This window comes from Molossus molossus, unplaced genomic scaffold, assembly GCF_014108415.1.
Source record: "Molossus molossus isolate mMolMol1 unplaced genomic scaffold, mMolMol1.p scaffold_m16_p_1, whole genome shotgun sequence".
Lineage (NCBI taxonomy): Eukaryota > Metazoa > Chordata > Mammalia > Chiroptera > Molossidae > Molossus > Molossus molossus.
In genome coordinates this window covers 203,314,762-203,330,956 of record NW_023425344.1, presented here as the reverse complement: position 1 = coordinate 203,330,956, position 16,195 = coordinate 203,314,762, and the positions used below count along the sequence as shown (strand labels likewise).

General features: G+C 39.5%; 1 protein-coding gene across 6 annotated transcripts in view; it reads right to left on the bottom strand.

The window, feature by feature from the left end:
• Positions 1-1,378: 1,378 nt before the first annotated feature.
• The window catches only part of DIS3L (DIS3 like exosome 3'-5' exoribonuclease), a 39,685-nt gene continuing 24,868 nt past the window's right edge, over positions 1,379-16,195 (bottom strand). For 2 of the 6 annotated variants that reach the window (XM_036265029.1, XM_036265044.1), the window contains 10 exons: positions 14,610-14,779; positions 13,380-13,541; positions 11,304-11,551; positions 10,658-10,750; positions 6,942-7,475; positions 5,559-5,713; positions 5,280-5,458; positions 2,916-3,061; positions 2,004-2,178; positions 1,381-1,919 (listed from right to left, as the gene is read on the bottom strand). In XM_036265029.1, the coding sequence (XP_036120922.1) occupies positions 1,611-1,919; positions 2,004-2,178; positions 2,916-3,061; positions 5,280-5,458; positions 5,559-5,713; positions 6,942-7,475; positions 10,658-10,750; positions 11,304-11,551; positions 13,380-13,541; positions 14,610-14,779 (2,171 nt within the window). In that variant the 3' untranslated portion in view covers positions 1,381-1,610. Of the gene's footprint in view, positions 1,920-2,003; positions 2,179-2,915; positions 3,062-5,279; positions 5,459-5,558; positions 5,714-6,941; positions 7,476-10,657; positions 10,751-11,303; positions 11,552-13,379; positions 13,542-14,609; positions 14,780-16,195 lie in introns of all 6 variants that reach the window. The other 4 variants (XM_036265034.1, XM_036265020.1, XM_036265064.1 and 1 more) reach the window with 4 other exon arrangements.

The following is a 16,195-nucleotide window of genomic DNA, read 5'->3' as shown; positions in this document are numbered from 1 at the left end:
GGTCAGGGCACATGCCTGGGTTGCTGGCTCAATCCCCATTGGGGGTGTACAGGAGGTAGCCAATCGATTTGTCTCTCTCACTGTTGTCTCTCTCTCTCTCTCTCCCTCTTTCTCCCTTTCTCTCTAAAAATCAATAAAAACATTAAAAAAATATGGAGCCCAGTCTCTTCAGATGCAACCAATGCCTAGAGAAACTGCTTTCTGAGGTTGGCCTGTTCTGGTTCTCTACCCTCACCAGCTGGACTAGAGGAGATGACAAAGGGAAAGGAGTTAGTTATATTTCCAGTGATGGGATTTGCTGGCAAAATGACAAGTCTCCAACAAGGGCAAGACCAATGCAACCAAGGAGTACTCAGAGAAATGAGGGTGGAAAGGGAGGTTTGAGAGAACAGAGCTTACCTGCACATCCCACCCTACTCCTGTGCCCTATCACCAACTGCTGCTGGGGACAGCAAGGGGAGGTTAGAGTCAAATATGAAAATTCTAAAGGGATAGGTGGACAGGACTAAGTCTTACTATCTGAAAGTGACGGAAAAGTTAATCTGACAGATGGCAGAGGGGCCTATGACCCAAATGGCCCAATGTAGCAAATACCGGAAAAAATTTATTTGAAAGAACTGATTTGAGACAAGCTAACTGAACATTAATTCTGGATTTATTAAAAAGCAACCAGCAACCTGATTTGCAGACACCATTCACTATTCATTTCTGAAAAGTCAGTTTCCATAGTGACCTAATTATACTATTTAATACAACTTGAATGATGAGAAGATTTTACACATACAGTAGTCTGCCTTATCTCCAGGGGACAAGTTCCAAGACCCCCAGTGCATGTCTGAAACTAGAGTACCAAACCCTGTATATACTGTGTTTTCTCCTATATATACATATATATAAGATTTAGTTTAGGAACAGTGAGAAATTAACAGTAACAATAGAATTATAACATGTTGGAATAAAAGTTATGGGAATGTGGTCTCTGGAAACTAGCACAAATTTCTTTTTCCTTCACAATTTCACAGAAGATTCATCCTTACTGTAGTTTTTAGCAACCTCAGCATGATTTTTTTTTTCCTTTCCTTACTGAGAACTGTCACCTTTTCACTTAAGGAAGCACATTATTGCTTCTCTATGGCACATTCGAATTGTCAGCATCACTGCACTTTCGGGCCATTATTAAGTAAAACAAGGGTTACCTGAAACACAAACACTGCGATCCTGATAGTCTGCTAACCAAGATGACTGAGTGACTGACAGGTTGGTAGCATATACCCACTGGTATGCTTTGGATAGATACACTGGATGGTTCATGTCCCAAGCAGAGTGGAGCAGGACAGCGAAAGATTTCATGCTACACAGAAAGACATGAAATTTGCAACTTATGAATTGTTTATTTCTGGAATTTTCCATTTAATATTTTTGGACTGTGGTTGACTGGGTAATTGAAACCACGGAAAGTGAAACTGCAGATAAGGGGGCACTACGGTACGTGAAACATCTACCCAATCTCAAGCAACTAGAGCATTGGGTGACACGAATTAGATTACCAATACTGAAAAGAGGATAAAACATTCATATAAGATAAAACTCTTTTATTGAATTAAGATGAGTCATATTCCATGACTGTTTGAAACATCCAGGAGAGCCAGGTCCCGTATCTCCTCTAGAAGTATGTATAGGCTTCTTCCCTTGGTTTGGCAATATTTTTGATAATCTTCTTGAATGATGTTTACTTGGACTTCTTGGGCAAGCTGAGCTTCCTCCACAGATCTAGTTACTTCTTTCACTAAATCACTCTTTAGCAAGAGGGAACTCTGATGAAAAAGTTCTGTATCTGGTATCATGTATGGTTTGTTGCTCATTATTTCAAGCCTGATTGTATCAGAATGGCAACGTGAGGCCTGTACAGATATTCTCACCTATCACAGAGGATAAAATGCACATTAAGTCATGTTCTTTGTTCTTTACACTGAAAGCAATATTTAATGTAAACACAGACTTACTGTCACATGGTCAAATAAATGGAACGTAACAGATTTCCCTCCTGTTGTGGTAGAGGTGATTTTGTTCTGAAATCGTTGAAGGGATCCTGGTTTCCATTCAGAACGGCTATCTGGGCCACATGAGATTACTAAACCATCTTTATTTTTTAGATAAGCAGCACCTTTTATCCCGAACCTGCATCATGGCCAGAATAAAAATCCAGAGATAATGTATTCTTAGTATGCAGATCTTATATATTTATCTAGATGCTAGTTTTTCTTCTAGATTAAAAACAATTTCCTCTGTGATTTACCTCTAAATATATCATTGATAAAATAGAAACAAAATATCTTGTTAAATAAGTAAAATCCTATCCTAAAACTGATACAGAGATATACTACATTCTAATCTTTAATATTTATATAATGAATTATATAGGATGAGGCAAAAATAAGTTTACAATTTTGAGTATACAAAACAATTTATCCTTTTATTATTAATGAATTATTGTATCCTTTTCCATATGAACAACTGTAAATCTACTTTTGCCCCACCCTGTGTATTACATTATGTACATATGGTAACCATAAATAATTGCTAAAATTAATATTTTAAGAAATATCTAAAGTACTGCTTGTATTCTACAGTTTTAGTTTAACTTGATTTCTTTTTTTTTTTGTTCAGGTAGAGTGGGAGGGAGAGAGAGAGGAACAGAGAGAGAGAGAGAAACATTGAAGTGAAAGGAACACATCGAGTGGCTGCCACCCGCACAACCGACCAGGGCCGGGGACAAACTGCAACTGAGGTATGCGCCCTTAGTGGGAACCGAACCCGGGTCTCTCAGGACCGCAGGCCGACGCTCCAACCGCTGAGCCAAACCGGCCAGGGCTTAACTTGATTTCTTAACACTTTTTATGTTAGACATAAAATACCTTGGTATAAATACGAGTACACCATTTGTTCTAATTGAATAAATAACCCCATCAGATATGGAACGCTCCTCAGCTTCTTGGTCTTTGTCTTTAAAATACATGCACTGGAAGAGCTCAGTAGACTGCTTCTGAGAATGCTGTGCTGCCTGTAAGACACAACCCCAAAGCATGACGACAGACTTCCCCGGTATTCCCAGAAGAAATGTGAAATTCATAGTCCCACAGAAACAATGTCTTTAAAAAGGATAGATTCTGCCCCAGCCAGGCTGCTCAATTGGTTGGAATGTCATCTGCTATACCAAGAAGGTTGCGGGTTTGGTCCCCTGTTGGGGCACATGCAGGAAGCAACCTATCGATGTTTCTCTTTCTCTCCCTTTCTCTAAAATCAATGAGCAGATCCTTGGGTGAGGACTAAAAAATAAAAATAAAAAGGCTAGATTCTATATAACTATTAATACAGATATTATCTATTATGAATTAAATAAATTTTTTGTGGAAATAAAACCATCAATATCATTCCTCAAAAATGTCTTAGAAAATTAATTAAGAAAGCAACCAGTTTGTTATTTAGAACCTATGTAAATTCATTCAGGTAGAGGAAAAGTATCCATACCTATGTCTATCTTTTTTCTTTTTTTATTTAATCCTCACCCAAGGATATTTTCCATTGATTTTTAGAGTGGAAGGAAGGGAGGGAGGGAAAGAGAGAGAGCAAGAGAGAAACTTGATGTAAGATACACATCCATTGGTTGCCTCCCACAAAACCCCAACTGGGCTGGGGATAGAACCTGCAACCCAGGTACGTGCCCTTGATCAGGAATCGAACCCACGACCCTTCAGTCTGCAGGCTGATACTCTAACTGCTAAGCCAAACTGGCCAGGGCCACCTATGTCTATCTTTATTTTCAAGTCTATCCTACCAAAATCCTGTTGGTGGAAGTGGAAATTAGTACTACTATTCTGAAGGGCAATTTAGTAATGTGTATCAAAGTTCCATTTGTGCTCACTTTTGGACTCAGCAATTCATTATTACCAGAAATTTATCCAGGCAATAATCTGAGATGTCTGTAAAAGTATATACACAAGGATAGTTGTAAACTAGATTGCCTACATAGTGCTGCCCAACAGAACTTCCTGCAATAATGAAAATGTGTATCTGTGTCGCCCCATAGGCAGCCAGTAGTCACATATCTATTGAACATGTGAAAGGTGGCTGTGTGACTAAAGAACTAAATTTTTACATTAAAAAAAAATTTAATAGCCAACATGGCTGGTGGCTATAATATTGCAAAGCACAGAACTATAGAACATTAGATATAGAAAATTATATTAAACATTTAGGTAGTTTCTAACTTTATGTGTCACCAAATGGTCTAGTTCTATGCTGTGTAATATTGAAGCCACTAGCAATAATATGAAATAGGACACAAAGCAGCTTCTAAAACAATGATGTAAGCCCTGGCCGGTTTGGCTCAGCGGTTAGAGCGTCGACCTGCGGTCCTGAGAGACCAGGGTTCGGTTCCTGCTAAGGGCGCGTACCTCGGTTACAGTTTGTCCCCGGCCCTGGTTGGTCGTGCGGGTGGCAGCCACTCGATGTGTTCCTTTCACTTCGATGTTTCTCTCTCTCTCTCTGTTCCTCTCTCTCCCTCCCACTCTACCTGAACAAAAAAATGGGAAAATGTCCTCCGGTGAGGATTAAAAAAAATAATAAAAAAAATTAAAAAAAATAAAACTATGATGTAAGTATACTGACATGGTGTGCAATCAATAACAGGTATTAAGTAAAAAAAAAAAAAAAGGTTTCAATACAATTAGATATGGTATTATTTTTTCTTTATTGATTTTAGAGAGAGGAAGGGAGAGGGAGAGATGGATACATCGATGAGAGAACATCGACTGGCCGCCTCCTGCATGCCCCCCACTGGGGATTGGGCCCACCACCTGGGCATATGAATCAAACAGGCAACCTCTTTGTGCATGGGTCAACACTGAACCACTGAGCCACACCGGTTGGGCTATGTATGGTATTATATTTTTATAAATAAAAATCATTATCTAAAATTGTTATTAATGATTATCTCTTGGTGGTAAGATGATAGATGATCTTTTACGTTTCTACATTTTGGGAAAAACATCTACCTGTATTGTTAAATCTTCCAAATCCACTTAAGTTACTTCAGGACATTTGTATATGTATTAAGAGCTACGCAACAAGCTTTATAATTTTTCATGTTATTTCATTGGTTAGAACAATCCTAAAATTTAATTTACTAGAATATATGGTAATTTGTTTTATTATACAATAAAGCTGATATTCTCTTAGCAAAAGAGACACTGGGTAAGAAAAATTAAAACCCCTCTTACTCGGTTTCTGTTGTTTATATGTCTGCATAATTCCTCAAGATCCTTGTTGCTGAACAAATTTTCCTTTATTTCCATTTTCTTATCTTTTGAAATGGCTGCCATCAACAATCGGTGTACTATAATATCTGCATATCTTCTTATTGGAGAAGTAAAGTGAGTGTATTTATCTAATGCAAGACCTTCAAAAAGAAACCAAAAGATCAAAATAAACAAACAAAAATACCTTTTAAACAACCTGATCAAGGTTAGGGCCACACAAAAGAAAACTTTATCGTTCACCGTAATGATGGAACTCCTCCTCTGCACAGGATCCGGTGGAGAAATACAGTGCATTAGACATGGCCTGCGTGGCCATGGAGCGGAGCAGTCTGTTTACAATGGGATCGTTGGGATCATTCGCATTATCCAGAGAATCAGCCAGTGTCTTATTGGACCTGACAAAAAAAATGGAAAAACTTTTTTTGGTCCCCAGCAATGATTTATAAGCCAACACTCTGAGGGGAACACTTCAATCATTAGTCTGAATACTTTCATCTGACAGTAATGAAATTTATTTTGGACACATTTCAGAAGGAACTCTTCACCTATAGAAATCTGGTTTGATTTTGAGATTTAAACAAAAAAGTGTGTCAGAATTTAAATGTTTCATGAGTAGTAATGTAGTAATACGTATGAGGTTAACGCTCGGCACACAGTAATTCGTCAAATACTTGTTGAATGAATTCCTAACACCCTCAACCTTAAGCATATTTGTATAAGTCAAAGAATGAACTTTTTCTTTTCTTTTTTTAATCCTCACCCAAGGATATGTTTCCATTGATTCTAGAGAGAGAGGAAGCGGGGGGGAGAGAGAGAGAGAGATAGATTGGTTGCCTCCCACATATACCCTGATTGGGGATTGAACCCAAAACTTGGGTATGTTACGTGAATGGGAATTGAACCTCCAACCAACAGAGCCATACTGGCAAGGGCTAGACTTTTTCTTTTTGTAAATCAAGAATTAGGGAACCAGACAGAGTTAAACAAAACAAACTAAACCTGAGGTACACAAGTAAAAGAAAGCTACATTTATTATTATTTAAAGAGACAAAAAGCATGGTGTCCTATAATATGCTTGCTACATTTTTAAACTAGTGAAATACACAGAATTATATTTGGGGATTTGTCTAAGGACTAGATGAAATTAAATCAAGGTTCCTTATTTCTGTATCACAAATTATAGTGGGCCAAAATTATGCCTTAATAGACTTTTTGTTTTTTGTTTTTTTTTGCATTCATCTTCACATAGAGTGGGAGGGAGAGAGGGAGGAAGAGAGAGAGAGAAACATCGATGTGAGAGAGACGCATCAAGTGGCTGCCACCCACACAACCCCAACCGGGGCTGGGGACTGCAACCAAGGTACGTGCCCTTAGTGGGAACCAAACCAGGCCTCTCAGGTCTGCAGGCCAACACTCTACCTGCTGAGCCAAACCGGTCAGGGCTCAATAGACTTGTTTTAATTTTAAGGTTCTATACCTACATTATAGCATCTGAAAAAAGACAGCCAAGAAGTTTTCTATTTTTGGTCAAAGATCTGGCTGTCACATTTTAAGAACTACTGTAAGATAAATAAGTGTACAGCATTCCCTTCCATTTCTCTGCCCCCTCAAAAGAGTAAATACCGCGTATCTATGAAGAAGCCTTTTGCTTTAGCACATTCTCTTAGTTCCGAGAAAAACTCCTGGTGTGGAGGAGGGTGTTGGCGCAACAAGGCCTGATGAGGGAAGCTCTCCCAGATCTTCTTGGCTACCCAGTGGTTGGCCAGGATCATGCATTCAGCAACTGTCTCATGGACTTCCAGGGGCTGCTTGGGGATGAGGTCACGAATGTTCTTTTTCTCGTCTAGCTGTACTCGAACTTCTACCCCTTCCAGTTCCAGGGCACCACAGAGGTCTCGTTGAGCTCGGACATGGCGTGCTATGTCAGTCAGCTTTCCAATGGCCCACACTAACTCCTCTAGCTTGGCTTGTCTGCTCCTCTCATCCAAGTCTCTGAATTCTGGAATATCATCAACGATGTTAAAGTTTCCATCCAGCAGTTCCTGGGCTGCTTCATAAAACAGTTTATATGCTGATCGAATAATGGTCCTGCCATACCACACGTCCTTAATTTCATAGGAGGTTTTATCCAGTTCCCACATGACGCTTACAGCATACCTACAAAACCAGTAACACTGAAATCATTATTTAATTCTTCCATATTGAAGCAGGCAGAACTACACCGTAAGTATAACTTGAAATAAATGGCATTGCTACAGGTTTTTGGTCTGATGTCTTAATTCAAACACCACTACTAAATCAAAATTGGACTTGGTTCCGCTGAGCTCTGAGCAAATCTGAAATGAGTTCACATGTAATGTCACAAACCCTACCTTACACTTCTCCATTTAAATTAGACTAGCATAGTACTGATGGAGTCAAATCTACTGGCTCTCTAGTAAAGAGGAGCAAAGCCTTTCAAATCCTATATGATGACACTGAATTATGATGTCAGTATTGATGGTAAGTAAATTAACCAAAAGGTCATTTAGTAAAGAACCACTTAGCTACCAAAATCACTCTATTTAAAAACATGCAACATTTGCAACTCATACAAAAAACAAAGGGCTAATTTTCCTAAGATGCAAAAAGCTCTTATAAATCAATTACTGTTGTATCAATGTACCCAGTTTTTTTCTTCCCCCCAATCCTCACCCGAGGTCATTTTTGCATTTATCTTCAGATAGAGTGGGAGGGAAAGAGGGAGAGAGAGAGAAACATCGATGTGAGAGAAACACATTGACTGGCTGCCACCTGCACGACTCCAACCTAGGCTGGGGACGAACCATAACCGAGGTATGTGCCCATAGCGGAAACCAAACCCGGGACTCTCTGGTTCGCGGGCTGATGCTCTAACCACTGAGCAAACCGGCCAGGGCTACCACAGCTTTTTAATTACACAATGGAATATGATGCAGCTATAAAAAAGAAGGATCTATTACCCTTTGAAACAGCATAGAGGGACTGCAGATTATTATGCTAAGCAAAATGAGCCAGTCAGAGAAAGACAAATATCACATGATCTCACTTATATGTGGAATGTAATGAACAAAATAAACTGATGAATAAAATAGAACCAGAGGCATAGAAACATGAACAGACTGAGGAATCTCAGAGGGAAGGGGGCGCAGAAAGAGACTAACCAAAGAATTTCTATGCATATATGCATCGCCCATGGACACAGACAATAACGTAGTGAAGGCCTGGGGCAGGGCAGGAACTGGGTGAAGGGGGGAAATGGTGGGTGGGAGGTGGGGGGTGGACATCTGTAATACATTCAACAATAAAGATAATAAAAATAAATAAATTACTAATAGATCAAAAACTCAACAACAAAAAAGGGCAAAGGAATATGAAATAACTCATAGAAAGAGATACGTAAAAAATTGTTAAACATACAAGAAATGTTTAACTTTACCTATAGTAGTTGAGCTAAAATGTAAATTATAATCACTACAGGATACCATTTTCATCTATCAAATAAAAAATTACAATATAGCCCTGGCCGGTTTGGCTCAGCAGTTAGAGCGTCGGCCTATGGACCAAAGAGTTCTGGGTTTGATTCCAGACAAGGGCATGTACCTTGGTTGTGGTTCGTCCCCAGCCTCAGTCGGAGTCGTGCGGGACGCAACCAATCAATGTGTCTCTTTCACACCGATGTTTCTCTCTCTGTCTTCCCCCCATCTCACTCCCACTCTATCTGAAGATAAACAGAAAAATATCCTCGGGTGAGGATTAAAAAAAAATCACAACATATTGTGTTGGCAAGGCTGTGGGGAAACAAGCATTCTCATGCGTTGATGGTGGAAATATAATTGTTGTAATCTCTTGGAGGGCAATTTGATGAAATCTGTGTAATGCAAATACATATACCCATTGACGCAGAAATTCCACTTCTAGGAATTTATCCTCCAGATACACTGAACTTTAAAAAATATGAAATGACTTATGTTCCAAGTAATTCAGTACAGGTCTGTTTGTAATAGCAAAAGACTGGAAGCAATCCATATTTGCATAGATAAACAACTCTTATTAAGATAGAATGATCCCCAAGAAGATATAGCAGTAAGTTAAAAAAAAGTGTCGGTTCCCGGTCAGGGCACATGCCCAGGTTGTAGGCCCAATCCCCAGGGAGGGGCATACAGCAGGTGACCAATCGATGTTCTCTCTCATTGATGTTTCTATTTCTCTCTCCCTCTCCCTTCCTCTCTCTCAAATCAATAAAGAAAAAAAATTAGAAAAAAACAAGCAAGGTGCTTAACAGCATATACAGGGTGGGGCAAAAGTAGGTTTGCAGTTGTAAGTACATGAAACATGAAACACAGAATTTATACCTGCATTATTATTTATTATTGTATTATTTTCCACACGAACAACTGTAAACCTACTTTTGCCCCACCATGTATATAATATGTATCACCTTTTGTGTGAAAAAGAAGGACCACATGTCCATACTTGTCCCTATTTGTATGATACCTAGAAAACTATGTAGGAAATTGGTAACTAAAAGAAAGTGGTAAAGTGGTAGGAGGGATTCTTTGACTAAATATGTTTTAGAACCTATAAATTTTGGACTATATGGTTTTATTACCTATGCAAAAATAGATATAAACTTTAACTACAAAAAACAAAACAAAACAAAAAACACCTTCCTGCGTTCATGCTCCTCATGTGAACAGCCTCAACCAGGGAGCACATATGCACCAAGTTGTATCCATTTGTTCCCAGACTTTAGCTGACTTTATAAAAAGTCAAAAAACACAGGGAGAAATGGCCTGAGAGAGAAGAGAAGAGAAGAGAAGAGAAGAGAAGAGAAGAGAAGAGAAGAGAAGAGAAGAGAAGAGAAGAGAAGAGAAGAGAAGAAGAGAAAAGAAGGCTAAAGAAATAAAGCTGTCTGAAAACAAGTGGTAACAAAGGGTACATCAGATACGGGGTGGAAGCAGGGGTGGGTGTGAGGTGGTAGGGCACCTTAGAAAGAAGAGGAGAGCCCTGGCTGGTTTGGCTCAGCGGTTAGAGCGTCAGCCTGCGGTCCAGAGAGACCCGGGTTCGGTTCCTGCTAAGGGCATGTACCTCAGTTGCAGTTTGTCTCCGGCCCTGGTTGGGTTGTGCGGGTGGCAGCCACTCGATGTGTCCCTTTCATGTCGATGTTTCTCTCTCTCTCTCTTCCTCCCACTCTATCTGAACAAAAAAGGAAAAAATGCCCTCGGGTGAGGCTAAAAATAACAAAAAAAGAAAAGAAAGGAGAAAGAGGCCAGAAGCAAGACCTCCAGGTATCACACAGGTAAAAACAATGAACTCACCTATCGACGCCTCCCAGAAGGGAGCACAAATCAGCGCTGAGGATGGAGGGCAGCATGTCATAGCGTCGGTCTGCTAAGTAATAAGTGGTGGCCCTGTGAATGACACACATGCGGGTACATGACCTTCAGCAGCAAGAAGCTAAACTGCTGACTGCACGGACTGCTGTGAGGTAAAAGGCCAAAATCTCAGTACAAATTCCCCAAGGCTGTTGTTTTTCCATAAAGTGCAGCCGACTGGGTAATAAAGCTATTCCCATGTTCCCACTTTTCTAAGCGATACTGCTTTGGGCTGAAAATGCTTTCATTGATATAAAAAAAGATAAAGTGACACGACTCTTAGTTGCATAAAAAATATTAGAGTGTAATGATCCAGTGTTTATATAAAATAGTATATTGCAACATGAAGAATTTAACCCATTTCAATTTAGAAGGAAACAATGTGTGAAAAGGTTGTTACAAAAAGCAAGGGACTATGTTTCTAAAGGAAGAGGGGGAAGTGAACCTCGATCCCGCCCCCTCCCCCCAAGAGATCTTTAGAACTGTAATAAATTGTGAAGCCTATGTTTTGAAAACCTGAAACCAGCATGGTTACAAACCACATCACAATCACATACATAATCACAGTGCTGATTTCAAACAGCATTACCTTGTCTTAGCTTCAATGTCAATATAAGAATTTGGGGCCACAAAGTGTGTGACATCTGCAATGTGGACTCCGAGTTCCAGGTTGCCATTCTTTAAGGTTTTGACCGAGAGTGTGTCATCCACATCTTCACAACCTTTGGGGTCAATGCTGAACACAAGATGGGTTTTCCTCAAGTCTCTACGTTCTCGTTCCTGTTCAGGACTCACCTTCCAGGGATTTTCGGGTGTGTTTACTGGCATCTCACACATCTGTACAACGAGAGGCCAAATATTAAGCAATTCCCCCAGCACATGTTTCCTATAAAAATCTACTCTGACAATCTCAATGTGACTTCATCGAAATCCCATTCATTATCCATTACCCTCTGCAATTAACCTGTGTGCTTCTTTTGATCAATGATTTATTAGGTGCCTCATATATGTCAGGAAGTGTGCTAGGCTCTGGAAAGTCAGGAATAAATAGAAAAGACACAGTTCCCTGCCTTTGAGGACCACCACAGTCGGACAGGAATGTTCCACAACTTTCACAAGCCTCTTTAGTTATGGGGCTGGAGCAGAGGTGAATGGTGGGTTATAAAGAGTACAGCTTCTACCCCACTCTCTATGTATGTATGTATGTATGTATGTATGTATTTGTATGTGCCCCTAGCAGGAACTGAACCTGGGACTCTCTGGTCCGCAGGCCGACGCTCAACCGCTGAGCCAAACCGGCCAGGGCTGATCCATTTATTTAAATGTAGATGAGCTTTTAATTCAAGTCAAGCCCTGAAAAAAAATTCAACATGTCCCAAATATTAAAAGCTTATTCTAAAAGAAAAAAACAAAAACAAAAAAGTTTATTCCTCAAAGATAATTTAAGCAGGACCAATCTAGGGCATTCTCTCTCCATTATTACCTGTTTAAACCATCAATTTGCAGTTAAGTAGGCTAAAAGGGAAAAAAATTCTAATCCTGTAAGTCTAATCCACGCTTTATTTTATTCTAACATTTTTACTAAGAGCTAAAACAGGTCAACAAATAATTTCCAGAAACTAATGTTAAACATAAAAATTTAATAATCTAAAATATTCTAAAATATTTTACTGTTATAGCTACTGTTGAAAAAACTCCATTGAAAATAAGAACACCCATATGCTCTTGATGGCAATGCAAACTGGTCCAATTTTTCTGTAGAACAATCTGCCAATACATAACAAAAGCTATTTAACTTTTTTATGTCCTTTGATTTGGTAATCTCACTTTAAGGATTACATTCCAAGGAAAATGATTAAAAAGGAAAAAAAAAAAGCAATGTTTATAAAAGTGTTTGAAGTAGCACTTTTTTATAATACTGAAAAATTAAACAGCTCAAATGCCCAACAACTGAGGAACACTTAAGCAAACTAGAGCACATCAATATAAAATAATTTGCCATAACTATTAAAAATATGTAGGCTATGTCAATATATAAAAATAATTTTAACTGAAAGAAGCAGAACAGAAAATAGTGAGTGCACACCATGAATATAGCTATGCAAGAATAATAAACAAGATTTATGAGGATTTTAAAAGATCACAAAGTGATGAAAATAGCTGATGCTTTATGTTCATGAAATTTTTGTCTTCTGTAAAGGTTACAAAGACCGTTTCGTAACGAACATGGTATTTTTCACTCATGGATCAGAGATGTAGGGAACCCAGCAAGCTGTTCCCTGCAGCTTTTCTGCAGGCCTCCAGCTGGGTGATTATGACAGGGAGTGGAGCCCAGTGGGTCTGTAACTAGGTTCCCTTGTAGTTGCTGGGGATGGATGCAAACACTGTAAGACACTGACACACCATTTTTAAGCACAGTTGGAAAATGTAAAAATTTGAGAGCTGTAAGGCTATAGGAAACTAACTGCGCTTAAAGCTGAGTTCAGGCTGGTCCAAACACAGAAGAGAGTGAGATTTGTCCATCTGTGGCTTTAGACAGTGGGTTGTGACATAGGGCAAAGATTTATTTTCCTTCTTTCTTAATGATGAAACAAACAACAACAAAGACAAAAAGAAAATGTACAAAATGTCTTTCATCAGACCAAAGTTCTCAGGGAAATCTGACCTGAGCTTCTGAGAAAGGGGCAACCGAAATAGTGTTTTCCACCAGGATTGTTGCAATTTCTCCTTCCAGGTCTCCGATTCTTCCTAAAACACGTACGAAATGTCCATTCGGATACATGGATGTTGACTCCCAGGAATCAATGCGCACAACCACCCTGAAGTCCTGCACAAAAGGAGGGGAAAAAACACACAAGCCAAGCACCAGGAGTTAAGTGGATCAGTTAGAAGCACCAAACAGACAAGAAATAAACCACATCAAGCTCCAGAGAGAGTAGCCAATTTGCATATAGTGGGTGCTTTTTAAAAAATAGATCTTATTTTATTAAATTTCCAGAGGGCGTATAAATGCTTGGCCCAGTGTTTCAAAGGGAGGCATCACCTCTCTATATCAAATAAATGGGCTGGAAATTTTAGTCTATTAAAGAAAGCCAACTAACACATTTTAGTTAACATTTGCAACACAAGGGAAAAACTCATTTATGCATAGTCCAAACCAAATTTCAAAACAAAAATCTCAGTTTTTTGTGCGTGGGAGTTACTTTCTAATTTCTTAAGACATTTTCTGGTGGGGAAGGTATCACCAATGCCCCACTATTCCAGCAAACCATGGATAAGGAAAGCAGTAGTTGCAACTGGCCTCTCAGAAAGCTGTGTAAGGCTTCAAGGTGTAAAGGTACACAATGACCATGTTACCGGCTGGGACATCTTGCTTCAGTGTCTCATTCAGAAACAGCAAAATGCCAGGCAAATCAAATTGGATGATGCTCACATTCTTTGCTACAGTAAAGCTTAATTTCTAACTTTCTTGTTTATGTCTTCTCTCTGGTGCTATACTCCTTTATGGATAATCGATTCTGTGAGGTATCACTATATCATCTCTACAGCGCAGAGTGATTGTATTTCTGTATCGCTTGCTAGGAGAAAGCTTGTTAGTGTTGGCACAGTGTATCTATTCCAAGTTTCTGTGTTAGACAGCTGGATAATGTACGTTCTCTCTAGTTGTCTTACACAGCTCTTTGTAGGACGGGTTCTCTCTGGCCTTCATTTATTAACCAAGGACCACTTAATAGATAGTTCTATATATTTAGAATTTTTAAAAAACAGGATCTTAAATGCCAGATGCCATCAATAATTCACCCCTTCTTATGCAAAGGCATTAACAATGTGTTCTGGTATTGCTCAAAAGCTGGCAGAGACAGGAGGAAAACAGTAAAGATACAATGTCAGCTACCTGGAGGGCTTCTGCTTGCTGAGTGCTAATTCGGATTTTGGGAATTCTATAATCCCAAGGTGTAACTAGGATTTTCTGAGCATTTTTGCCCTGAGATTGGACCTCTTCTTTGGATGGAAATGTCACCACATAATCCCGCCAGTTCTTCTGAAGGATGCCCACCACTCTGCCTTTGGGGGAAACAAAACAAAACAAAACCTTCAGTGGTGAGATGTCACCGATCTGGATATCGACCAGTTCAGCAGTGAGTGAGGAAGAAAGCAGGAAACACAACATCCCATTTTTTCCAACCACATCCACACAAGTTGAGAGATGCTTAAACATTTGCCTTCCTAGCATTCTATTATTAAGATATATTTAAAACAATTTTTAAATGACATTGTCAGTATGCCCTTTCTTCTGAGGGGCCTGGGCCTGATGTGACACGTAGAATCCATTAGTCCCACTTTCTCTTTTGCCCTTACCGTATTGACCTCAGGTTTAGGTGTGTTGGGAAAAGCCAATGATTTTTTACTTTTTTTAAACCTATGCCCTCTACTGTGCATTTTTACTATTTTTCTTTCATTTTCCCACCAGCCAAGATCATTTGGACCAACATGATCTACAGAAAAGGATATAAATCATTTAAGTCTGATATTCAACACTTTTAATCATCGCTGACTGAAAAAAAAACTTTAATAGTCAAAAGTGCTATATTTTTAAAATGTTTTTATTGATTAAAAAAATATTTTTCTTTATTGATTTTTGAGAGAGAGAAAGGGCAAGGAAGAGAGAGATAGAGACCATCGAAGGGAGAGAAACATCAATCAGCTGCCTCCTGCACGCCCCCCACTGGGGATCAGCCCACAACCTGGGTACGTGCCCTGACCAGGAATCGAACCGGTGACCTCTTAGTGCATGGGTCAACACTCAACCACTGAGCCACACTGGCCAGGCTTTATTGATTTTTTTTTTAGAGAGAGAGGAAGGAAGAGAGAGATAGAAACACCGATTTGAGAGTGATACATCAATCGGTTGCCTCTTGCATGCCCCCCACAACCCAAGCATTCTGACTGGGAACCGAACCAGGACCTCTCAGTCCATGGGATGACTCTCACACCGGCCAGGCAAAAGTGCTATCTTTTCTTTTCACAAACATCTATTGAGCCTCTACCAGGAATCAGGCCCTGTTCTAGGTGCAGGGACTATTGCAGGATGAAAACAAAGTCCTTGATTTCCTGGAGTGTACATTCCAATCTGGGTGTCTGTGGGGGTGGGAAACAGTAATATATGTGAGGTAGTGATGATTTCCAAGAAATATATAAATAGGGTAAAGAGACCAAGAATAATAGAGTCAGAAGTAGCAGCTATTTTAAATAAAGTGATATCTGAGCAGAGACTTGAAATGAGGAAAGGAAGTGGAAAGGAAGTGTAGGGATGTTTGGGGGCAGCTGTTTCCAGAGGTGGAAAGGACAAGTTGGTTGATGTGGCAGGAGCAGAATGAAGAGGACAATGATAGAAGGCAGCCCATGTTGGCGGGCCCTTACAGGTCTTGGATTTTATTCAGAGAGAAATAGGAAGTAGCCATTAGAGAGTTTTAAGCAAAG